General features: G+C 42.3%; 2 protein-coding genes across 2 annotated transcripts in view; one reads left to right on the forward strand and one right to left on the reverse strand.

Annotated features, from left to right (window-relative positions):
* Positions 1-10283, forward strand: part of LOC308290100 (Fanconi anemia group J protein homolog) — a gene marked incomplete at its 3' end in the record, with an annotated part of 82834 nt that extends 72551 nt beyond the window's left edge. The window contains exon 25 of the mRNA XM_080731875.1: positions 10221-10283. Within this exon, the coding sequence (XP_080588001.1) occupies positions 10221-10283 (63 nt within the window). The remainder of the gene's footprint in view (positions 1-10220) is intronic.
* A 3578-nt stretch (positions 10284-13861) lies between these two features.
* The window catches only part of tbx4 (T-box transcription factor 4), a gene marked incomplete at both ends in the record, with an annotated part of 30204 nt that continues 18036 nt past the window's right edge, over positions 13862-26029 (reverse strand). The window contains 6 exons of the mRNA XM_080731876.1: positions 13862-14511; positions 14602-14837; positions 15343-15431; positions 15952-16104; positions 21124-21271; positions 24384-24503. Of these exons, the coding sequence (XP_080588002.1) occupies positions 13862-14511; positions 14602-14837; positions 15343-15431; positions 15952-16104; positions 21124-21271; positions 24384-24503 (1396 nt within the window). The remainder of the gene's footprint in view (positions 14512-14601; positions 14838-15342; positions 15432-15951; positions 16105-21123; positions 21272-24383; positions 24504-26029) is intronic.

Below are 26029 nucleotides of genomic sequence, written 5' to 3' on the forward strand. Positions count from 1 at the left end.
TAACTACAGTAATATGATACTGTATATAACATAGAAAGAAAGACTGGAAGTTCTTGGATTAATACACTTTTAAGAAGAAGTCCAGTTTTAAGAAGTGCTTTCCTCAGAAACTGAGATCTAAAAAATAATCGCAGATGTTCTCAGACATTTTTGGGAAATATGACCTGGACACACTTTGCCGAAGTTGCACTTTTTAGCCAGTAGAGGGCATATGCACACCAAGAGGAATGCCTCTCTCTCTGTTAAGCCTCATTATAGTCTCAGTGCTGCAGTCATGCAGATCCTTCTATCTCTGCTGCCCATCTATACTGTATGTGTAGCGCTGATGTCATACCTCATTGCAACACAACAGCGGGAGCTCCAGTCGTCCATTTTGAGCCAGCCCCCTTTCCCCTTCTGTGCATCAGCTGGTGCCAGTTCATTTGTCACTGTATTAGATAAACAAAAGCCTGCCCACATTGCAGATGGATTTGTCTCCCCCATGCAAAGGTCAGCGTCAACACAAGACCTTAAGAAACCAAAGGCACAATACCTTTAAAGGGGATGATTGCATTGTCACACAGACTGAGGGGAGTCTGTCTTGAGAGTCCCACCTTGTTTAGCACAGAAGCAGGAGTGAAGATGGTTTAGTAGTCATGGCACTTACTAGCACGGTGGTTCTCAAAGTGGGGTCCCGGGGACCCTCTGCCCCAGGGGTCCTTGGGGGGTTGCCAAGGGGTCCTCAGCAAAATGAGTTAGCATATGTACAGTATAGCATTCTAACCAGTAACACCATATATATTTGAAAATAGATGATCTACAAGCTTTAGAAAGGTTGAAAATATCTGAAAGAGTATTTCAAATTCTCTGTTAAACATGTTAACAACAAATGTCTTTTATTGGGCCACTGACGCAAACGATTTTCAGATTTGGCCGTGGCCAAATACATATTCATTTAGTGTTTTTTTTTTACATGACAAAAGTATGAGAACCACTGTCCCAGCGAGCCACAGCGTCATAGACCTCAGTAAGGAATTATATGTGGGCCCTAAGTGGGTGTGCCTATAAGGACAGTTTTTGGGGATATTCCAGGCTCTTGTAGGGAAACACCCTATCATGTAAGTCAGTTTAAATGACTCATGTTTGTTTATGGGAAGCAAATCATTTTAACTCCTTAAACTGTGTTTTCCTGTTCAGGTACAGTGCTATAATGTGATTACCTGCAGCTGGCTTTCCTCACACCAACAGCGTTTCCTTTGAAAACAAAGACTGTAGGCTTTCTGATTATTCCATAAAAGCATTTGTTTTGCTGGCAAAGAAGGGAACATGGATAATAATAGACTTTACAGTCCAGTCAGTAATTACAGTCTTACACCACCTGTTGAAACACGGCCGTCTTTGTTTACATAGTGATTTATTGGAATCTCCCAAAAGTTATTGCCTACGCTAACAAAATGAAAACCTTTAATTTACCTTAACATGACATTTACATGCATTTTGACACTATACTTTTTGGGGCAACCTTTCTTATTATATACAGTATAATCTTACTCTTTCTAGCCAACATAACAACCCATTTTATTTTTCAGTGAAACAATGCTTTTCATAATTTAACATAAATGACATGTTCTGTAGGTTTGAATAAGTGACTTATACAAATCGGTAGACAATGTACATTATATTGATCCAGGTTCGAATTTGACACTTTCGAATTCCTTTGTGAGACTAGAATGTATTCCTACCAGTAAGACTCCCTAATCGGGAGATAAGCGATCGTCAGGTCGGCAACCTCATGGTGGTACTAGAAGAGGGGCATGTGAGAATGAGGGGTGGAGGTTGTGGTTTGCCAGCCAAGGAGTGTGTGTGCAAAGTTTGGCATGGATGGGGCAACAGTGCCGGAGAAGAGTAGGGAAAAAGTGTGACGTGATGTGACGGACTGACGGACAGCCGGTGGAGCTTTTCATAGTAACTTGTGACCTGACGGTCGCAACAAACAGTAACTAGTCTCGGTACGTAATGTAGCTAGGTTGCTCTTTGTGTTTAAATGAAACATGTTAAATGAATAATGAATCACCTGCATCAGCTCAAGTCGTAATGCCAGCCTTCGGTTGGATAACCATGATTCTGACCGTAGGTCGCTACTTAGTATGAAAGCCTCCAACTCATGTCTGTCTGTCACTCTTCTGACATCACAATATAGATGACGTCACCTCATCCCAGCTCAGCAGAAGGATATAGCTGACCTGTTCTGAATGATATTGAAAATTAATTCAGAACTTCCCAATTCCTTTATGCCCATGTATGGAGATCCCTGATGTCATCAATACCATCCCAGCTCAGCAGTAGGATATACATGACCTGTTCTGACATCACAATGATGTTGCAAATTAATTCCATCCATGTCCCTTTTATGCCCATATATGGAGATCCCTGATGTCATCAAAATTAAGCCCATGTGCATCACAGTGTGTGACACCTCATTCCATATTTGGGAAAATATGGCCACATTTTGGCCAACTTAAACAACCAACCGCAAGTCACTCTTGCAAATGAATTACGTCCTTGTCACTTTTATGCCCATATATGAAGATCCCTGATGTCATCAATATTAAGCCCATATCTGGGAATGCTATATGGACATATTCTGTCAGGCTTATGTGGTCTATGACATCAAACATCTATGATGTCAGATCTCAGTCATCTCCATATTTGGTAAAATATGGACACATTTTGGTCACATTTTGTCCAACTTAAACAACCAACCAGGTCTGTGCATTTTTTGGTCAAAGTTGATTCCATAGTAGTTTTTAAATAAGACATAGAAGCGGCCGCACAATATTTATTTTAGGATGCAGAGGGAAAGTTGATCCCATGCCAAAGCGCCAGTGCTCACCCAGCAGTCCGCTGTCACCCAGGCGGATGCGTGCAAGCGCCCATGTGCGCGACAGCTTCTCGCCATTAGGGCTTCTTACTGGTATTACTGGGTGATATTTATCGAATCTTGCCGTAACCTCAGAATCTCCTCTTGGCGTTGATATTCCTACGTTTTTTTTTAATGTTTCTCTCATGTTGTTGCATTGTTCTTTTTCTCTGTATAGAAGCATGACAATTTATAGGCTTAACTTGGTAAGCAGCTTTTTCTGTCTGTAGTCTTGTAGTCATAAACCATGTACAGGTACTGTATACGTCTGATTGGTTGGCTATCTCTATTGTAGAAGTTAACCACTTAAACCCTATATGCTTCACTGACCAGGGACCTCCAGAGGTTTGTACTTGGTCACCTCCTTTTTTCCCCCTCTACATCAAATGTCTCCTCCGAAAACCTGATCTGCAAGCTCTCAATGCATTTTTAACACGAAGCAACGTGTGCTTGTAGTTCCAACTATTTTCACAGAATGTTTTCCTATTTTTGCAGAATTGTCGCCTATTATAATATGCCCAGTCAATAGGAGCATTAGGGTGCGTGTGTTTAAAGGCCTGATTATATGCCCGGCAATGACACCATTGTTGGCTGGCTTAGAAATGGGCTTTAATTGGATCTTGACAATGCCTGTTTCTTTAAAAGGATCAAGTCAAATTTAATTAGATGTAATTTAGCCTTTTATATTTGTTTTGGACCAAAACCATAATGCACTTTAAATATATCCATTGTTCTATGCCAGCCGCACTGATTGGGATGTATTAGGATTAAACAGATTAGATGTGGTTACCAACCAATTTATATGTTGTTCTTGACAAAATCCTATTGGTATTCTGCATACTATCCCAATGATGGGTGAGCTATATAAATGACTGAACAAATGAAACAGAGACTGCACACATGAATATAAACCCTAACCATGAATGCTAATGAAAAGGGTATAATCATCTGGTGTAGTTCACTCATGCGCTATGCCATGCTATAAGAATCCAGACATGTGTAACACCTGTGTGGCAATTCAGTCCATCTGCACTGAGATGATTTAACAAAGCTCTGAAATGTCATACAAACAACATCTGTCACACTACTGCACTCATTTGAGTCAAACCATGTTCTGTCGCAGATCAGTAGCGCAGATCTCCACCAGGCCAGGTTGCCCACCCAGGCCTGTCTCAGTTTGGGGTGCAGCCAATGTGCAAATCACTTACAATGAATGAGATGAGACAGGGAAGCTGCGGGGGAACTGATGGCACCCCCTATGTGAAGAAGTGAAGGCGCTTTAGGAGTTTTTTTTTCATTATTGATAATTTAGTAGGTTAAAAAATGTGGAGAGCAGTGGCGGCTCCAGAGAATTGTGATTGGGGGGGCTATGGGGGAGCTGGGAAGCTGTCTTTTTTTAGAGCAGGGGCTAATTCATTTTGGCAACAAACAATAATGAGTCTGTCTGTCACACCTCACACGTCACACTCTTGCCCTGCTCATATCTCCGCAACCGTTGCCCCGATCCATGCCAAATTTTGCACACACCTTCCTTACCTGCCAAACTACAACCTCCAAGGACCCCCGGAGCTCCAGGGACCCCCAGGTCCCTGGGGGACCCCCAGATGTAAAAAATGACCAAATGTGCTAAACTGACCAAATGACCACCCCAACGGGGCTGCTCACGGGGAATTCCCGGGGACCACCGACTCCTGGTGCTCCAGAACGGATGCAAAAGTGGTGGCGCCCCCAGTGGAGGACCCCCTACACTGCAGCTCACATAAAATGCCGTAACTTCGGCTAGGAGCGACCGGGACAGCCGGGGCCGGTACCTATTTGTCCGCCTTGCCGGCGCGGAGACCCCACCCCTCATTTCTCACATGGCCCTCTTCTAGCGCCACCATGAGGCCGATTCTTGCAAAACACATTTTTGGACGCTGCTCCTACAATTTTTGCCCTAAAATCACGCAAATCGGTACACAGTATGTCTACACTCATCCCATCAACATGAATCTCTCCCATATAGCGCCACCTCCAGCCCGATTTTTAAAAACACATTTTTGGACACTGCTCCTACAGATTTTGCCCTAAAATCACGAAAATCACTACACAGTATGTCTACACTCATGTCATCAACATGGATCAGGAAGATTTTGGCAAAACACATTTTTGCCCTATTTGTGGAGATCAGTGACCTACGGTCGCTTATCTCCCGATTAGGGAGCCTTACTGGTACTAATATGACAAACGCGATTTTTTCGCTTAGGGTATGGATAACTGAACAGACCAGATCATTGGCAGATGCTAGGTCCAAATAGGTGATCTGATAGGGTTTTTGTGAGGCTGAAGATGCTTTCCAGCATAAAAAGTATGATTTTATAGTATGGTTTATGTAGAAGTCAGTCATTCAATTGTCTTTCACATATTCATTCATATATATGTTATTTATTTATTCCTTAAATATTTTTCGTCACAATTGGGTTTGTGGGGTGGGGGGGCTTAGGGGGTGCTAAGTCTTCTGCTAAAGCCCCCTGGAGCCGCCTCTGGTGGAGAGAGAGTTGGAGATGGAGAATGAAGTTGTTCGGGATCGGGAGTCGAACCTGTGACTCACCATTAGGCTACATTGAGGTGCCGGGACCGCTAAACCAGCGGTCATGGCCTCAAAACCCTGTTTGACAATTATTGTCAGAAGATTCACCAGCCGAAGGCACGGGGAGAGTATGTTTTCGCCCCTTTTCGTCCGTCCGTCCGTCCGTCCGTCCGTCCGTGCGTCCATCCTCCGAGTTTGTTACCAGCTAATCTCCGGCGCCGTTGGCCCGGTCACTGCCAAAATAAGCACACACACTCCCTGGATGCCAATTCAGAACCTCTGCCCCACATTTTTCAAATGGCCCTGTTCTAGCGCCACCATGAGGCCGATGTTTGCAAAACACATTTCTGTACACTACTCCTACAGATTTTGTCCAAAAATCACGCAAATCGGTAGACAGTACCTCGACAGTCATGTGATCGACACAGATCTGTCTGATTGTCCATATTCCATCCTGATTGGCTGATATTGGCTTTCAAAGTTTGTAAGATTGGTCCATTTTGGACAAAATGCCTCAAATCACAAACGCAGAGTGCAATTAACATGAAATCGTGCACGCACGTTCCCACTAGGCAGAGGAAGAAATGCCACTTCATATTTTTTAAATCAGCCTCATGGTGGCGCTATAACAGGCCGATTCTGGGTTTTACCTATAACTCCACCGATCAGTTTCAAACTTTGTACGCGCACTCCCTGGATGCCAATTCAGAACCTCTGCCCCACATTCTTCACATGGGCCTGTTCTAGCGCCACCAGGAGGCCAATTTGTGCAAAACTACCTTTTGGCCAGTACTCCTACAGATTTTGTCCAAAAATCACGCAAATCGGTAGACAGTATCTCTACAGTCATGTGATCGACATGGATCTGTCTGATTGTCCATATTCCATCCTGATTGGCTGAGATTGGCTTTCAAAGTTTGTAAGATTGATCCGTTTCGAACAAAATGCCTCAAATCAAACACAGCATGCAATTGTAATGAAATTGTGCACGCACATTCGCAAAAGGCCAAGGAAGAAATTACACTACAAAATGTTCAAATCAGCCTCATGGTGGCGCCATGAAAGGTCTAAGATTGGTGAAGAACACATGCCACACTTTTTACATTGGCCTATTATAGCACCACCAGGACACGTGGCCTGGTGGAGACCTGTGCTCGGAAGAGCACTTCTTCTAGTTTGTGCCTAATTTAGTGGAAAATACTTTAGGATTAATGATATTTTCTGCAAAACACAGATTTGGAAGCCAGTCCTACCCAATCGGAATGAGTGATGCATCTTTTGACCACATGACACCATGAGTCCAGACATAATGCGTACTTATTTGCATCAATTCGGAATTCTCTGGATTCCTTGGAACATGACACAACTTCCCATATTGGTCACACCCATTTCATTTTCCACCTAATGAGATTTTGCCATTTAGCAGTTTCCACTACTGCTTGTCCAGATTTGATCCTACTCTTACACAAATCTACACATAATCTTGTTGTCTCTACAGTATATCGTCGCTGTCGAGCAGAAACCACCTATCTCCATTTTCTGATTTTGAACATCCTTTACGTCTGTGGGGGTTTTACAATATTGAACCAATAAAAAGTATTAAAAAACGCTTCTGGCTAAAACCTCATAACTCCAATGGATCCTCCAACTGTCGGTCAAACCACCTGACTCCAACTTTGGACTTTGTCAGATTGTCAGATTGATAGTTTTTTCCATCATTGATTTAGAATGACGAAGTCATACGTTTAAAAAATAAAATAAAAAATGTCTTAGCATTAATGGTCAAAAACCTCCTGAGTCCACTTGAGCTGGATTTGGGTAAAGTGACGATAATATAAGGACACATTTAAGTAGGCTATCTGATGTATACAATCTCCATACCAACTACTGATGAGGAAGTATTTAGAATGTGACAGTATTGTGCTGTTATGAAGAAGAAAAAAAATCCTGAACGGTTAATATTTTGGACATAGCTGGTTTCTTCCCAACAGGAGAGATGTAATGTATAGGCCTGCAGTATGTTTACTGTATTATCCTTTATATGTATGTTGTCATGTTTTGAATCGTTTGAAAGATGTTTCCTTTTAGTTAAGCTGCATCCTTAAATAATATCATGCTGTTATACAAGGAACACAAACATTACACCCACAAGGCAGCACTCACAATTGCTGAAGAAATACAAAGACGAGGTCATGTGTGGACCACGCATCTGCAGTCATCAAAGAATTCAGATTTCCACCATAACAATCTATAATGAGATCCTGTTCTTCCTCCAAATGTGTGTATATTTCATTGGGGTATGATTTTGGTTTGGGACTTGCTTTTTTCACATTAAGTGCTATGCTCTGATTGGTTTAAAGGCTACTTAGAGCCAAAACTGGAGTGGACTTTTCATTCTTCAAGTTCTGCGCTTGTTTGTTGGTTTGCTGCTCTGCTGCCATAAATGCACATTGTACGTCAAGCCCAGAATCCTTGAATTAATCTGATGGATAAAGTACATAATCCATCTGCCTATTTCCTCAAAAAAGGTCTAATCTAGGGAGTTCTTGTAATGATTATTAATTTTTACTGATGCTTTTATCCAAAGCCACTTTGTGATGCAGGAATCAAGTTTTATACAGCAGATTTAGCCCTGTTTCTACTGCTGCCAACCAGCTGTACCTTTGATCAAGGGACACTGCCACAGTTAAATGTCCCACCACCAGACCCCTTTAAGCTCAGTCCTCGGCCCCCCACTCAACTTTTTGTTTCTCCCCCAGAGCCCCACCCCCTGTTAGCAAGTCTGACTTCCCATGTTTTCCTCTAACCACTTTCTACCTGGCATCCCTATTTTTCATGCATATGTCATTATGGACGAAATTCGTAATTGTATTCAGATCTACAAGTTCACAACTGAGGCATGGCTATTTTTGCTATTTCTGAAATGCACTGTTGCACAACAAAGTATAAACTCGAACTAGTTAAATGTGTTCTGCTGTGCTGGTCCCATGTACAGAATTGATTTCATGGTGCAACCATGATTTCTTGAAGCTATGAAAGGAAGAGACCATGAGAGGCTTGTTGCTCGGATGTTTTTCTGTTACTACTCTGTAGCATTGTACTATGCTGTTTTTTTTTCTGTATTCTCTGTTGCATTGTCGCCCTGCGCTTTCAGCACTCAACAAAAAACTCATACTGTCCCGCCAAACCCAATGGCTCACCTCCTCCTCCTTCCTTCATAGCGGATCTTGCCGCATGTGGATCAAATCAGAATCATCCACTAATTGACTATTTACAGGGCTCGAGAAAAGCCCTAATGGACTTGATATTAAATCCCCCCTCAAATATTTAAAGTGTGTTTTTTGAGTGCTTTAGCCAAAGAGAGGGTCCCTGCCTTTTTACAAGACGGCCAAGTTAAGCCCATCAGAGTGTGTGTCGGAGTCGGCCAGCCCAGCCCGGCCCGGGCCGGCTCTCAGGCGGGATTATGGGACGACAGCGGGAAGGGTAGCACAACGCAGGGGAGAGGGGTATGTCCACATCTCCCTGCAATGAGTTCCAGATGGAACGGCGGCCCCAGGTTCTCACACAGGCAGATACCGGCACGGATACGCTGGCATCCATCAGGGGCTTAAACTGGACTTCTTTGTAATGAGATTGACCGGGTTTTATGTGGAAAGTTAGATAACGTAAATTTCAACATGCCTGTCCTTTTATGTAGGCCTGCTCTTAAAACAAGCTTGTCGAAACTGGGTTTATTTAATTCTTTATCGATTTGAAATGTAGTCTTTAAATAGTATGAATTGGGTGCAACATTCTTACGTACGTGTGTGTGTGTGTGTGTGTGTGTGTGTGTGTGTGTGTGTGTGTGTGTGTGTGTGTGTGTGTGTGTGTGTGTGTGTGTGTGTGTGTGTGTGTGTGTGTGTGTGTGTGTGTGTGTGTGTGTGTATATATATATATATACATATACATATACACACACGTGTGTGTGTGTGTGTGTGTGTGTATGTATGTGTATATATATATATATATATATATATATATATATATATATATATATATATATATATATATATATATATATATATATATATATATAAACAAAGGAAACAAAACAAATACCCCTGTCCTTAATCGAGCAAGGTAAACCTCCTAAGAATAAAATAAACTTTGATGGGAAAAGAAAAGGAAGAAACCACAAAAGAGGGGAGACAGGCGAGCAGACAGGTGGCCATGCTGTTAAAGTGACTGTACTTGTGTCGCCGCTGTCAGGCGGGTACCTTGTATGTCTAACCCTTACTTCTCATGAAATGGAAAAAAGAACCTGTGTTCCAATGGATCCAATGTGGTTATTATTTAGTCTTGACTCTTGTTTATACTTTTCATTGGTTAAATATGTATCAAACTAACATACAGAAATACTTAACCGAGACTTAACAATGCGTTGTGAGCTTGCACATTGTTTGATCAGCCATTTTCACTACTTTTCTGCAAACATATGATGAAGTACAAAATAGATACAAAATGAATTTATGGAGAATAAAAACATAACAAAATGAAATGTAGAGATACAAGGTTTCGGCCTAACATTGATATGATATGCAATAGTATTTGTATTATGTTGATAATAAATAATATACAATACCTTTAGCAATGATAAAAAGGCATTGTCACTCAGATTAAAAATATATTTTTTTCTGCTTAGATCATTAATAATTACCAAGAAAATGTGTCCTGTAACATTTTCTGGTTTTGTGTTTTTATTTTTCTCTTCAGATATGGTTGGTTCCAGCAGCGGTCCACTCCTGTCCTCTCGTCCATCTTCAGTCTGAGTCTTAGAGAAACCTCTGGTTGATAAGGACAGCTAGAGACCTCTTCACACAATAAAAACAGTACAAATATAACCTGAAAGGGTTCTACACTTGCTGTAAGTGTCATGTCAAGTTAACCCTAAGTGCCCTTCCTGGACGATGTGTGTGGTGTCATGCTGATTCATGATGTAATATGCTTTATTTATCCTTTACATTTGCTATCCTTTACTTCCTATCAGGAGGCATCTTCTTGTACCAACATGCTATATAAAGGCTGCAGAATATGCCTTGAAATATTAAGGTCGGGTATCTGAATTTGTGCGCTCTGAAAATAAAATGCGACAGTTTATTTTTCCTATATATGCTGTATATATTTTGTAGGTTGGAGGGACTTTTTTGATAGCTACTTGGAGAGAGTGTAGAAAAGTGACATGCGCCACATTCCAGACGGCTGAGAATCAAACCGGGATTGGCTGTCAGGCATTAGAGCCCATGTGATATTGTGCCCTAACCATCCGGCCATCGCGTATTCAGGTCTTTCATAGCTATACATTATTCCCAATTGCATGTTGTCACTTCAGACCCATAGTACATTTAAATGGTGTAAGTACGTAGATAAAAAGTGTGACTATCAAAGATGCTATTGTAACAGATCATTGATCACATATTTTAAGTAAAATGATCGATTATTGTAGAAATAGTCTGTTACAAGTACAAGTTTGGTATTCAAAATGTGCTTAAAAGTACAAATCAAAATACTTAAAGTACCAAAAGTAAAAGTACTCGTTTTGCAGAAGGTCCCATTTCACAAGTTTTCAAAGTGTATAACATGTGTAAAAATTCAACAAGCTCAACAACGTGTAGCTTTGCCACAAGTTGTGAGCTTGTAGATCGTCTGTTTTCAAATTGCCAAAGTATGTACTGTATGGCATAGGTTTGAATCGGTTTTGTAATCGACATTATCAGGCAGGATCACCGCACCAAAGCGTTGACCATCTGTACCGTACAGCTAGCATTTCATCCCCTCTTCAGCCCGGGATACCTGACTGCTGACTTGTCAGAGCGGTAGCCCTCCGTTAAGGGCCTCCCTTCCTGTCAAGTGCGTCAACAGCCCGGACAGAGCAGGAGCCAGTGAGGTGCTGACATGAGCCAGGACCTAACCATCATCATAACTCATGGCCTAATGAGTGCTGTGTGTGAGAGAGAAAGCAGAGGGTTGTGCCCTGGGTTTCCGATGCCCCATCGGTTTCTTCATTCCCTCCAACAAAATTACCTTATTAACATCGCAGGCATTGTCAGATTTTAATCATTGCTACTGAGGCGATTACTGTGACGTGTGAGCATTTTTCTTTTATTGGAATGAATATCATAATATTGATAATCCTTATCTTGTGAATATTGCATGCTGCACAAATCATACAATGTTCACAATGGTTTTGGAAGTCATTGGAAAGTGAACTTTATTAATATAGTTGAACCAAATGAGGAGGTGTGGCAGGGGCTTAAGTGCTTTAACAATTACAGATTCAATCCTGCCTTTTGTACATTTTCAACTACATTAGTTTTTATAATGGCTGGATTGTTTCACCTAGTATTCCTCCTTGCTTGTGATCACTAATGCCACCAGTTGTCTGGGACAGGCTGAAGAACTCTGTTCCACGGTGTCATAATTACACATTCATTAACATAATGACCTTGTATTGTAATCACTCCTGTTTGTGTGACTGTGAACAAGATGACTGATCTGAAAATGACAAAGAGATAAATAACCGTTTGTGTGAAATGGTCAAAGGTCACAGTCAAGGTCAAGGTCAAAATCGGGACTGGACTGACATATTTCATTTCACTTAATTTGAAAGGTCAGGGTTTGCATCCACTAGATGCATTAATTGAGTTATGGTTTAAAATACTTACAAATACGTTTTCTCCCCCAAAAAGTCTCATCTCCTACTTAAGCATTGATTTATGCAGGCCTTTCTCCCCATTAAGTAGGTCTGAATCTCATATCAGAGGACGTTGTAATTTTGCAGTTTGGAAAATTATCCAATATAGGCTTTCTTGCTTGAACACACTTATACTGTACCACTGTTTGTGTGTGTGTGTGTGTGTGTGTGTGTGTGTGTGTGTGTGTGTGTGTGTGTGTGTGTGTGTGTGTGTGTGTCAAATAGCAAACAATGGAAGGCATGAAAATGTTTATTTATCAGGTGTGCAAAGAAAAATAGCAAGTACCAAGTAAGTACTCAAAATGTTAGCACAAAATAAAAGGATAATGCACATCTGTAGGATGGAACACCATGTGTTATCTTTGATTCATACTTGGCTGGATATTTTCGGTGTGCAACACCGGCTCGCAACTAAATATAAACCACCCTTCAGAAGCCATTGCACCTCATCACTGAGAGTTCATCCTCTAAGAAGGTGAGTTTTTCCTTCATGTTTAACTTGCAGTGCAGATCCCCGCCCACTCAGGCTGTTATACATTTGCAGTCTTGTAAGTTTTTTTTTTCTTCCCCCGAGTCCGTCGTTCGGGACTGGGATTTGTGAGCAGCTCTCTGTTCCTGTGCTCGATTTGGCGGTTAACGACGGTTCTTTAAGCTCCCATCTGGTTTTCCAGGGCCCTCTTTGCTGTCTGTCCCTAGGAATAGCAGTGTGCACTGATGGGTCTGTGGCCAAGCACTGTGCGCTAACCGCTCTATTGTGGCTCAGTCTTTGGCTAACACTGTGGCCCACTTTCAGCTGTATGCACTGTTTTATCACGCAACACAATGACTGGGTTAGAATGAGAAGTTGGATGGAGTGCTGCATGCGGCTGACTCATGAACATTATGGGTGGGCTTCTAGTGTGGCTTTCAGTTCGTTTAACGTTCCCACGGACATGGCACACAACCATATCACTTTGTATATATATTTGTTTTAGTTTTTTACCTCTTGCAGATACAATACATAGCATACACACAACTTCAACATCTATCCCTGCCTTGTTTATATGTTGAATATCTGTTTTCAATTTTTTGTTTACAAAACCCTCTCTGTATGTCACTCTGTCACTGAAGCAAACCTCATTTTTGGCACACTAAAATACTTACTGAAAATAATTATTCTTGGTACATGTTTTCATTACAGACAACTCGCTACAAAAGAACCATCATCACATACAGTACTGTAATGGCACTTCATGTATTTTGTGGGCATCATGGATTCAAGGCTTCAGAGTATTCAGGTAAACATGCTGACCACTCTTTGCTATCTCATTATAACTAATATGGCTTTTGAGTGCAACTTGGCAAATATCATCATGGCTTTATTTAAAAAATAATCTCATTAAAGTAAACATTGAGTCCACACATGCTCAAATGCTCCCAAATAATCTTTATCCGTAATATTTATTTGAGCAGCCTTTTATCTTTACTTCATTGCTATCACCTTGAAACTTTGAGTGTGTGTGTGTGTGTGTGAGCTATCAAATAATATGGTAAAATATTTTCATTTTCAATGCTTAGCATTGTACCTCAACATTTGGTTTAGGGGGACCTTGACATTTTGTTATTATTATTATATTTGTTTTACTTGCAGACTGAACAATACTCATTTCTCCGATGGTCCACATTAACCCTCAGTCCAATGGGTCCCTGCGCTGCTTAGCCCCATCTGGTACTGGTAAGATGCCTCCCTGATGGACATGGCACTTTGTGCAGGATAGGCTGAGAAATCTCGGTGGGGCCTGAGAGGTGACCCAGGCTTCCTGTGGTACAGCGACGGCTGACCTCCCCTGTCTCTGGACCCTGGACCGGGCGGAGAGGAAGACGATGGAGGTATGACGGGCAGACCACACTGGACAGAAGCAGGGCTGTACACCCCCAACTCGGCCTGGGGCCGCGACGCCATGGACGGGGTGGGGTGAGGCACCACAGACGTGACCGTGGCGCTGCTGGTGAAGTGAGCGGTGAAGGGCTGGTAAGGGACGGCCTCTACTGTCTGAACGCTGTAGCGAGGATAAGGCTGCATCGAGGCCCACATGTTGCAATTCAGTGCAGGAGGATTCAGGTCATCCGCGTCGCCCGTCCCGGATCCGGAATCCGCTTCCATGCCGCCAAACATGCAAGCTTCTCTGGAGTTTATGGCCTCACTGCAGTATGGGTGAGACAACAGCGGTGGCTCGTAGGAGGGAGGCGACCGGAAGTAATGTTCGTCTGAAACTGCGGGCGACGTCTCCAAATAAGGCCGCTTACATCCCAGCTCCAAGTGTCGGGTGTTTTCTGAAAAGTATAGTCAACCATATTATTTTTCAAAGTTCAAAGAAGACTGTTTGTTTTATCACACCGAAAGAAGGTTTCAATAAAACACACCTCTGTGTTTGAACCGGTGATAAAGAAGCCCGGGGTCTCTGCTCTGAGCGAAGTGGTTGGAGAGAGGGTCTTGGGAGTCTGAGTTGGACAGAGGAACCCCAGTCTCGTACTGATAATGGGAAAGGACTTGCGGATGCCCCGTCAGAACTCCAGCTCCCAGCTTCCCCGCTAGGTGACTATGTGAGGAGAGGAGCCTTTGGCGGACCATGTTCTTAGAAATAACAGGATAATCTTTCCTGTTCATCAATAACGGCAACAACAAAGAAAAAGACACATGGAATTAGCTTGCCTAGTCACAGCTGTGGAACCTTCCCTTGGATAACTGTGTGGAAAAGGTTCCTCATTCAAATAACTATTCATTTAAAGGTAATACCCCATTGCCAAATTTCTAGATATGTATGTCTATTTCAATTTCTGAATTCTGACATTAACTGTGTTGATCGGCTTAGAAAATGCAATTAACTGAAGATGGCGCCTTGATGTTTGATCCTATGAATTCACTGTGAAAGCTTGGCTGTTTTGGGGGCATTGCTGCTAGTGGCAAAGGGGAGAATTGCTGCATTTTCTTTAATGTCCAAGCAGCTCTATCACAATATGTGGTGCTTTCGATTGGCTGTTTGTTGACAGACTTTGTATCGTGAATTGATCATTACTCCTACCAACAAAGACAATGGAGATAAGATAGAAAACAGTGAAGTAGTCGTTTAACTTCTAATGAATAGCATGGATTTGTTAACCTACCCCTGTAGTCTTGAGACGCGTAGATCTCCCTCCTCGCTGCCTCGAAACCCTTTGGCAAAAGGATTGTTCTCGATCTTCAGCTGAGTGATCTAAGGAAAATGACACTTTGTTCAAGCTTTCAGGTTGGCTGCATGAAACCCAAGTCATTGTTGTTAAATGCAATCGAGTTTGTTGTCATACTATCATTAGGATTTAACTGTTTGCAACAGAAGTTACAATTAAGTTACATTAATACAAACGTATACTGATAACTTACCTTATTAGGTAAGTGTAACTGCTTTTATTCTGCTGCACTGATTGAGAGGAATAACTTTCCTAATACATAATATTATTTACTGTATTTAGAATTTGTTTTGTTCAGATATACTGTATATTTGTTTTAATTGTTCAATATTGTAGCACATATTTAGTATTCATTTAGGGCATACACTATTTGGATATTCCACAGATTTATTGATAATTGTATAACAGAACAACCTATTATCTCAATTTTTTATCACTAATGAAAGGCAATAATTTCACATTTAAACTAACACATTGTCAACCAAAACCAGGGATGAGTGATTCAATTGTTTTAGTGGTCTCTCTATGTAGGGCTTTGCGAGTTACCTTATGGTTCTGATAAGATGTTACAGAGATGAAGGCAGTCTCGTGAAACACATGAGTGCAGTAAGCTGTGTTCTTGGAGCCAAAGGCATTGTTTTCATCTGCCTTCACTATGTGTAGCCTGGGCTGGTACTTGTGCATAGAGTTGAGGATGATCTGCAGAAGAGAGCATAAATATAACATGTTTCATTCAAAACCTGTCGGTGTTGATCGTGAATGAGCCGCTACTGTAACCCTGGACATAAGGCCTACTTTCTCTCACTAAGTCTAGTTTATAGCTGTTGTGTAGATGCCAAATGCCCTGTCATTTCTTACTTGAATAGGCTCATGGTTTGAATGACTGTATTAGTTGCTCAGGTTTTCCGTAGGTGCTTTTCCTGCTCCCCCCAATATTTGGTATGCTAATGGTACCTGGCTTGATGTAATCAAGGCTTCTTTCTTTCCCCACAGCCAAGTTATGTAGTTGGAGAAGGAATGTTTCTATTTGAAGAGGTCATAATTAGTCACACATTTAAACTGGTGTTACCTGTAGGATTGCAGCTTTCAGTTGAGTGTGTTTGAACATTGAAAGTTAGAAGTTGAAAAGTCTTGTGCAACTTTGTAAAACGCTACTTTATTATAACTTTCTCAGCATACGGTCATGTATAGCTGCACCTAATTCAGCACCCGACATTCAGCCTTCAAAGTAAACACTTAAACTCTATGTTCTTACTTGACCATAGTCTCTATCCTTGGCACTCTCCTTTTTTCCCTCTACACCAAATCTCTTTGCAGAAATGCAGCCGATCTACAAGCTCACAACACAAACGGCACGATCAGCTATTTTCGCCATAATATGTTCGCTTGCCATGACATGCCCGGAATAGCGACGCCAGGGTTCAAGCGGTCAACGATTTAGCTCAGTATCCCTCTCAGCCTCTTGTCTCCATCACACTTGACTTGGAATCAGAGTGTGGTGTCTCCACGGACCAGTCAGCATGTGTTGCGTGCGCTCACTGTTTGCGTTGCCTGGGTGGAGGTAGGTCAGCGCTCGGCTCAGTGGCACCATCCTGCTCGGTGCAGCCAAGTCGCGCGCTCAGCCAAGCGTTAGCGGCACTGAGGCAGGGTCATCGCTGGACCAGCTCTGTCGGGGAGGATGAGCATCAAACTCCCCCGGCCTCGCCTCCCCCCCTCTTCATCTTCCAGACACACTCAGCAAGGCTGCTAGCGAGCCTTGAAAGGGCCCAGCCCTCCAGGGGGCTTCCAAAGAGAGGTGAAGACTAAACAGGGCACAGAGGGCTAGGCTCAGGTTGAACCCTGAACGGCCCGACACTCACATGCTACGGTTGCACACAGGCAGCCTGGAGACGGAGGGATAAGCCCATTGGCTGCTTCACCGGAGGCTCTCCTGTGACCTTTGTCTGGTCTGCTGTCTGGCTGTCTGAGGGCGGTGTTCTGTGGTTGTCTGGTTACATTGATCAGGGCTGCCAGCCTCGGATCAATTAAGAATTGGAGCTTTGATCTGCCTTTTCCCTTTCATTCAACAGGCATTAGGACACAACTCACTGTTTATGGGCACTTGCAGGGACACCAAACTTTGTTGTCCTAACTTTGTTGTCCTAACTAACTGCTACAGCAGGGGTCTTCAATGTTTTCAGGGCAAGGACCCCTTAGTTGAGAGAGAGAAAAAGTAGGGACCCCCACAACCTTGTCAAAGATTCCATATCGTTTCATTGTTTGCCAGCACAATCATTAGGGTATTTTGGATTCATGTCAATTTGTGTTTTCAGATATTTAACCACTTGAACTGTCAATACTTCTACACCAAACCTCTTTGCCAAAAATAGCCGATCTACAAGCTCACAACGCCTTACGCTGCGAGGTGTTGTGAGCTTGTAGATCTGCTATTTTTGGCCAAAGTTCTCACAGGACCCCCTGTAGTAACTCTGAGGACCCCATAGGGGTCCCGGACCCCCTGTTGAAGATCCCTGTGCTACAGACTGAAGTCAGTAGATCGGATGAGAGGTGCAGAGTCCCTCTTTGAAGTATAGGTTCATAGTTGACAGATATATTTGATTTGTTTGTTTTTATTAGGATCGCTTTAGCTTAAACAAGTTATTCTTCCAGTACTACTAAGGAATATGCGACAGGTGCTAGGATACGTTTTCCCCACTTGCATAGTGATGTCAATGTTTCGGTCCATAAGACCTTTATCAAGTCCTGACTTTGTTCTCCAAATAAAGCATCTTTCTGTGCAAGTGAGGCAGACAGTGAGTGGCATGAGTTATTTGTTTCCTTTGAGTCCTATATTAAAAACCTAATTTAATACAAAACATATATATATAGAAACACGCTGAAACATATACGTAAATGACACAAGACACGTTAAATACAAATCTAACAGACGCATTAAATAAAGATAAAACATTTTCAACAATTTCATCTCATCTATATATTGAACAATATCCTTTGAATCATTACGATAAAATGTACTTCCAAGCCTAATTCTGTATAGCCTGCATTTATATGAACAGTTAGATTTATGTGTGGGTTCCTGGGAGCAAGTCTTAACAGAAGCGAGGGGGGGGGGGTGCTCACTGATAATCTGTTTTTACTGCTGATGCTGGGCAGGTCCATAGAGGAGATAACAGGAAGAGAGTTGGGTCAAGATATGGAGGATCTGCAGATATCTCAAGTGAAACTACCAGTCATAATCTCAGTTTTGATAATGTCATAGTCTCCAAACTTTAGCTATCGATGCTAAGTTACTACTGTATTTGTGCATATTGTGAATGAAGCCGCACAAATCCCAAGGTTGTTATACATTCTTTTTTTTTCTTTTTTTTTTTTTGAGCAGTGCTCCTGGAAGGAGGTAAGCCCCAACATCTGGCTTTGTCCGTTTGTCCAAAGTGTGTTGTACGCCCAAGGTCACATTGACCAAGCTTCGCTAAATGAAATTAACTCATAAATAGCACTGTCACGTCACACTGGGAGTGAATTTTATTTTATCTACTGTTTAGTTTTTTGTCTGTATTTATGCCCCAATTTAGCCATTGCCAATTCCCCCCACGTGTATAGGCACTGTCACAGTCAACCACCCTTATAAGGTGTCTCTTCTGATAGACATGGTGTCACAACAGTGACACTTCGTTTCACCTGACAGTGAGGAGTCTCACTGGGAGGGTGTCAACGTATTCAGCATGCTATCTCTCCTGGTTCCACTGCCTTCTGAGCCGGCACCCCGACCAACCTGTTGGAGTTGACCAGGGGACCAGGCCAGGCTTCCCACCCGGCTGTGGATGAATTGAACCCCAGACTCCACAGTGATGGGCAAAAACGTTAACCTTGTGCCATGTGGACTCCAGGGACTAATACTGTTACATAAAATAATTTGCACAGCCATAGCATAGATTTGCTGAAACGTCAGCCTTCACAGTCCCAGAGAGCTGGGAGATTGAGACCAGCTCTTCATATGAAGTTCCGTAGTCTCACACCTCATTGACACACAGACGCACACACTGAGGTCCTGCCTTGTGTACTGTGTTTGATGTGAACCGGCGCTGCAAGGCTGCAGTGCTATGCGTTGTGTGGTGCTGCAATGGTCGGGTTGGAGGGGGGGGGGGGATCAGGGTGGGTTCCCCATTCCCAACACACATACTGGTATAGGCTGGGCGTAATCTGGGTTTAGCCTGGCTTCTAACTCGCTCTGTCCTCATTATTCGCCCTTATCACTGGCCAGGCGCTCAACTCAACCTGACAGTGGGCCCCGCCGCTGTTCTGAGAGGCTATGAACCTAATGAGCCCGCCCACTGACAGGATGGCTTAAGACAAGCTATCCCAGAGTTCCCCTGGGGAGCGCTGCCTCGGTCATGCTCTTCCCTCTATGGAAAGCCTTCTTTCTCTCTCTCTCTCGCTCTCATTTGTTTCAGGCCTCTCTTACACAAAAACGTCATGATGTTGTTCTTTACTCAGCAGGTGGTACATCAATATTGTTTGTTTGAGGGAAACCCAATATAATTTTATTGTCTCTATCAAATTAATTATTTCTTTCATATGGTACAAGTATTTTCTTAGTAAGGAAGTATTTCTTTTCCATTCATTTAAATGAGCTGCAAGAAAATGCTTTGAATCACTTCTTTCCAAAGATCGTGTTTTTGTTTTATAATGTTGAAGCACTAGCTGAACAGTTAACCAGACCAGTGCAGTATTGTGTGTTAATTTAATGGTTCCCAAACTTTTCCATGCCATAAATATTGCGCTTTGTCAGTCGTTCTGGAAAAATCAAACCCATGTTTGAAGTGAGCAGTGGATGTGAGGAGTTCATTTCGATGTTAAGTTTCCTAACTTGCTGGTCACATTTGAGAGAAAAGGAAGACAAAGGATGCACTCATTGTATGTTATGCTTAGGTTTCCTCTAGGCAGGGCATAACAACTTGCTGAGCACATTCAAGCTTCCTGAAGCATGAACTCTAGCCATTTCTGTGACCCTGTGGCCTTTCCTCTAGCGCCACCCGCAGATATATATATATATATATATATATATATATATATATATATATATATACGGTATATATATATATATATATATATATATATATATATATATATATACAAATTTTAAATATTACACCTTTTTCATATTCTGCCTTAGTAACGAGAGCATGGGGCTTTGTTGAGAACCCTTTGGTAAGGTTGAATCTAAGTAGCAGTACGGCCTCTAGGAAGGCGCTAGTTAGACTTTTAGACTCTTAGGGCTGTATTTTGAATGTCTTAAGTACCAGCTCTTATGCCTTAACTTAAAGGCCTGTCCATACTGTCTCAGACTTTTCTTCGGAGAGTTCCAACTTTCCGACGTGCAGCTTTCCGAACTCTAATTCAGAGTGATGCTTTTCAGAAGATGCAAGAGACGTCATTTTGTAGTTGAACTGGACCTTTCCAATATGTTCGGTGGTCGGAGACAGTATGGACAAGCCTTTAAGTTAAGGCATAAGAGCTGGTACTTAAGACAATCAAAATAGAGCCCTCAGTCGTGTCAGTCATACAAAGCGGAGAGAGATTTTACTGTTAACATTTTCAGTGCTGTTGTCACAGAATTCTTCCTGTTCAATCAAACTACTCAGCTGGAACTAACTATATAAGCATTATTATGCATATTTACTGTGTATTTGTGTGGACTTGCATCGGAGTGTTACTCACATGCCCAAAGGGGTCCAAGTGGTTGTTGGTCAGCTTGAGCTTTTGAAATGACACTAACTGCCTCATCCAGTGGGCTCCTGTAGCAGGGGAATCGGGGTGCACGTACAGCCTGCCTGGCATGGCTGGCTCTGCCTTGCCTGCTACCATCCTGAAGTCAAAGGGAGAGATTGGAGCGGGTTGAGAAAAACAATGTAAGTCCAAACTCCCTTTGTCTCAGCAACCGTTCTCTAGAGCACTGGTTCTCAACCTGTGGGACCCCCAGGGGGGTCCCCAAATTATTTTTTGGGGTCCCCAGATGATTAACTTAATGTGCAACATTGTTTTCTCACTCAACAGTAAACAAACCAACATAAAGTTTAAGTGTATAGAGGGTATATGCACGTTTGTAAAGTGACAATTTAAGGACTTTTTAATACCTCTAAAACGACCAAATTTTATTGGCCAAATTGTCAAATATTAGAGGCAGAAATTGTGAAAATAGCCGATCTACATGGTCACAACGCCTCGCAACGGGGGGATCGCGGCCTGAAAAGGTTGAGAACCACTGCTCTAGAGCAGTGTTTCGCAAGCATTTTCATATCATACCACCAAATTGATATGCATCAATTTCCCCTCCCCCAGCGCAACATGGTCGGTCGGACACGACGCCTTGGAAAACAAGGAAGAGCTGATTAGATGGAATCCATTTTCTGATACTGCGTCATCTATTTCTCGCTTAAAATATTTTTTAAAACATTCTTGAGAGCAACGTTTAGTTGTTAATGACACTGTGTGTTTGTTTACATGCCTGACATGTTGGATACAGCACTAAATTCACACAGTGCAGCTTGAGTGCAGCAAGTGTTCTGAGCCTTTGATTAGGCAGCGGAAGGATAACAGACCTCTGATTTCAGCGATTGACCAATCAGAATCAAGCATTCAACCAAGCCGAGTAATAACTGATAATAATGAATAATACATTTATTTGTGCAGCAAGTTACAGCTGAGCTTACACGAACACATTAAAATACAAATAACATCAATTTAAGGACAATAATAGAATAAAACAAATGAGCAGAACATGTCTCTATTAAAGTTTAACTGGGGCAACTGTTTTGTTTTTACTGTGCACCATGCCCAGTAAAAGAATTGATAACTACCAAAACAGTTTAAATTTAGCAAATGTTGTGAAACAACATACAAAGCTAAACTTAAGTCAGAAAGAACAATTTACTAAGTGATGAAAACAATATATATATATATATAAATCTGGAATCTTGACCTGAACTCAGACATATTTTATAATAAAACCTCCCAGAGGCTCACGTGACTGGACTAAAGCTTAGTGACAGCCCTGGAATTGTCCCTCACACTGAACACATGTGAATAATGATGCTGAGCGCTAGCAGCCGCTCCAGCCCTCACACTAACAACTCCTTTGGACTGGGAGGCCATTGCCTCCGCTGTAACATCACTGCTAATTATGTTTCTCCAAAGTGTGGCTGAAGAACACCAGAACCCACATTGCCTGGCAATGGAAAGTCCAGGAATTTGAAATTCCACGCCATACCACAATATCGGCAACAACAAATGGCTGTAAAACAGCTTGCATCTCCTGGTCCGTGTTTCACTGCAGTTTTCCTGGCAAAACATGCCCATAGATAGTCATTTCGTTGTTTAAGCAGTGCCAATGCTCATGGCTGTAGCATGGCTATGGTAGCATTACCGCCAGGATGGAGACAGTGGTTACATCCCAGCCATTGTTTATAGTGAACAACTCGTTTCAAGTATCCTGTCCCCTAGCAACAATCTACAAAAAAGAAAACAATTTGAATATGCAGAAATGCTCTATTTTCTATAATGGGAGAAACACTTTATATCATTGCGTTCTAATTTATCATAAATCTGTTCAGAATTGGCTGCAAGCTGCATCATATGATGATATGATGCAAAATGAGGGCCAGTTCACCTCTGGGACAACCAGATCTTATTTTATTGTTGTTCGGGACACGATCAACACAATCCTGAGTTATTTTTTGTGTTCAATCTGTGTTTTTAGATATTTTAGTATTTCAGCATGAACGATGATGCATTTTGCATCATATGATGCAGCATGATGACTCATATGATGCAAAATGAATCATCATTCATGCTGAAATACTAAAATATCTCAAAACACAGATTGAACACAAAAAATAACTCAGTATTGTGTTAATCTTGTCCCAAACAACAATAAAATAAGATCTGGTTGTCCCAGAGGTAAACTGGCCCTTTAAGGACACAGCCTCTATCCAGAGACTAAATGATACACTTTCTATCATTATAATGAGCTCTGTCATTGAATTCTGCATGTCTTGTGGTAGATGGGATTATGAACTTGTGTAAGAGTTGCAAAACAATACGTTTAGCCAACAAAATACAACATTTGGTCATGATGACTAGAGGCGCACTCCATTACCCCACTGACCAAATACAGGCGGAGGGCTTGGTGCCATAGCAAAACTAAGGCACTTGCCCAGTGTTTCAAAACATGGATTGTCACCCTTTCTCCCCGTTCTCTACTTTCTATCGCCATTCATTATGTCGTTCAGTTTTATAGGAATGTGTAAAACGCGTATGAAAAAAGGGAAAAGTGGTTGAGCACCGCAGACCTAGCCTGGCTCCAGCCAATAGACCCGCCCACTCTCTGAGTGAACTGCATCTCTTGGTCTGGATGTGTCATATGACGCGTCTCTTGATACGGTGTCTTGGCGAACCGAGTCAACCGACCAATGAATTCAAAGCAAGAGAGAGGAGGGGGGGGGGGGGGGGGGGGGGGGGGTCTAACAGTAGGCTCGCAGCACTCAGAGAGTGGGAGGGTCGACGGAAGTGTAGTCTTCTTGTGATTGGGGATTTCAAATTTGAAATCCCCTCCCCTTGTCAATCAAATAGAATGGAGACACGTTCAGACTCAAGCCCCAGCGTCGAGTCGGAAATCAGGCTACCGCAGACCTTTAGATTTGCACGTTATTTACAAGCTTTGCCAGGCAGAGACGCTGTTTTTCTGCTGTAGCCAAACTGTTTGCAATGGCTCATTTTCCCGGTGAGCAGGCAAAATGGTAGTGATTAAAGCACTATCTCCTTTCATTAAACTCATCTCACCCATGTCTAGACACTCGTAACTGTGCCTCCAACAGCCTGGATGGATGGAGTACATCTGCCAACGTTACATACGGTATGCAAATTGTACCGAACAACCAATCCTGAGGGATACCGTTCATCCACAACTTCCTCTGACTCACCACTTGTTATCACAGAACTTGTAGCGGTGGTCATCTGCTGGTACAATGTCTGTGAGGAGGATGTACTTGGTCTTAGGGTTCATTCCTGTCACTTTGACCTTATAGCTCGGGAACATCCTCCTGTAGACAAACGTGAGGAGAAAGAGATTAGGGTTGGAGGGAAAAAAATAAGATATTATTTGTCTTTTAAACTTATAGAAGGTGATAACAGAGATTTCTGCACACTTGTATCTATCCAGTGTTTCACTTTAAACAGGTGACATGTCCCCAACAGAATTGACTTCTGAGGTACTATGCCGTTCACCCTCATTGACTTCAAAGTTTTAGGGATAGGGGCTGATCTGGTCTTCACTGAATCTTTGCAGCTTTACTCTCCCTTAATGGCAATGTATGTTAATACAAGTAACTAGTATATTTGCAGTGGTTGCTAGTGGTTTCCATACTTTTCCATTGATGAATTTAGATCCTGGTATTTGGGTAGGTGACAACTGATCGACAAGTAATACTGACTGGAGCTCAAAGCATAGCATAATGCCCAAATACTGTAGGCTTTCTGTATTAGCTGAGCAGTAAATATTACAGCACTTGTCTAGGAGAACAGGGTGTGAATTCTGGGTGGAACAAGAACATAAACGTTACAGGTTGCAGCTTTAAAGCATCGTAGGTACTTTGAACGTCACTTGAAAGCTGCAATACCTGCATAGCTTACACTAGGAGATTGTTTCATATTAGAAAACAATGTGATTAAGCTTTGAGGACAATGTTATCTATGTTTTACCTTTTTTTAAAGACAACTTAATTATTGGTTTTAGCAAAAGAAAGTTAATGTATCTGTTTCAGATACATTAAGTATAGAAAGTTAAAATCTGTTTGATCCCTCTGTCCAACTCCCCAGTCCCCACACTTATCACTCATCCTTTCTCTACTCACGTACTGACAACCTTGGCAAGAAAGGATAAGCGAATTGTGAGGACTGTTGTTGGCAGGTTGGAAAGAGTCCTAGTTGGGATAATCATGTTGGCATCATCACAAACACTGCAGAGCTTGCAACAGAAAACAAGAGTATTGGAAAAAAGAAAACGTGTATAACTAGAAAGAGGCACTTGGTGGAGTGAAAATATCCACCAGGAGGCATGCCCCAATAATGACGTCAAACTGTGTTTCTCTCCCTCTCTCCATTTCTCTCTGTCCGGTGCAGGCACATCTTACTGTGTACCATTTGTTGTCACATTCAGTATGTTGGTGTTAAGCAGATGTGGGCTTTAACAGCAAGGTGTCTCTCCCATGCGTGTGCATCTGTGCATGCATCAGGTGACGGTGTGTTGACCTGTCTGTGTCTACTGTCTAGTGCACGCATGTGCACAGGATATGTTGACACATTCAGTATGTTGGTGACAATCATCATCTATCTATAAATGCGACAAATCTCTGTCTGTTTGTTTGTTTGTTTGTTTGTTTGTAATCCGCGTATCTCGAGAACCGTTCGTCCCACCGGCTTCAGATTCGGCACGCGCGTTCCCCGCTGCGGCGCGGAGTGCAGTGCCGGGCCTCGGCCCGACTCGGCATGCGGTTTTCCCGAAGCGGCGCGAAACGTTCGGAATCTCCTTACGCGGAGCTGATTGTTAACATCAGGCTGTTCCTGAGGA

This window comes from Nannobrachium achirus (assembly GCF_963921795.1).
Source record: "Nannobrachium achirus genome assembly, chromosome: 8".
NCBI classification, from domain to species: Eukaryota; Metazoa; Chordata; class Actinopteri; order Myctophiformes; family Myctophidae; genus Nannobrachium; species Nannobrachium achirus.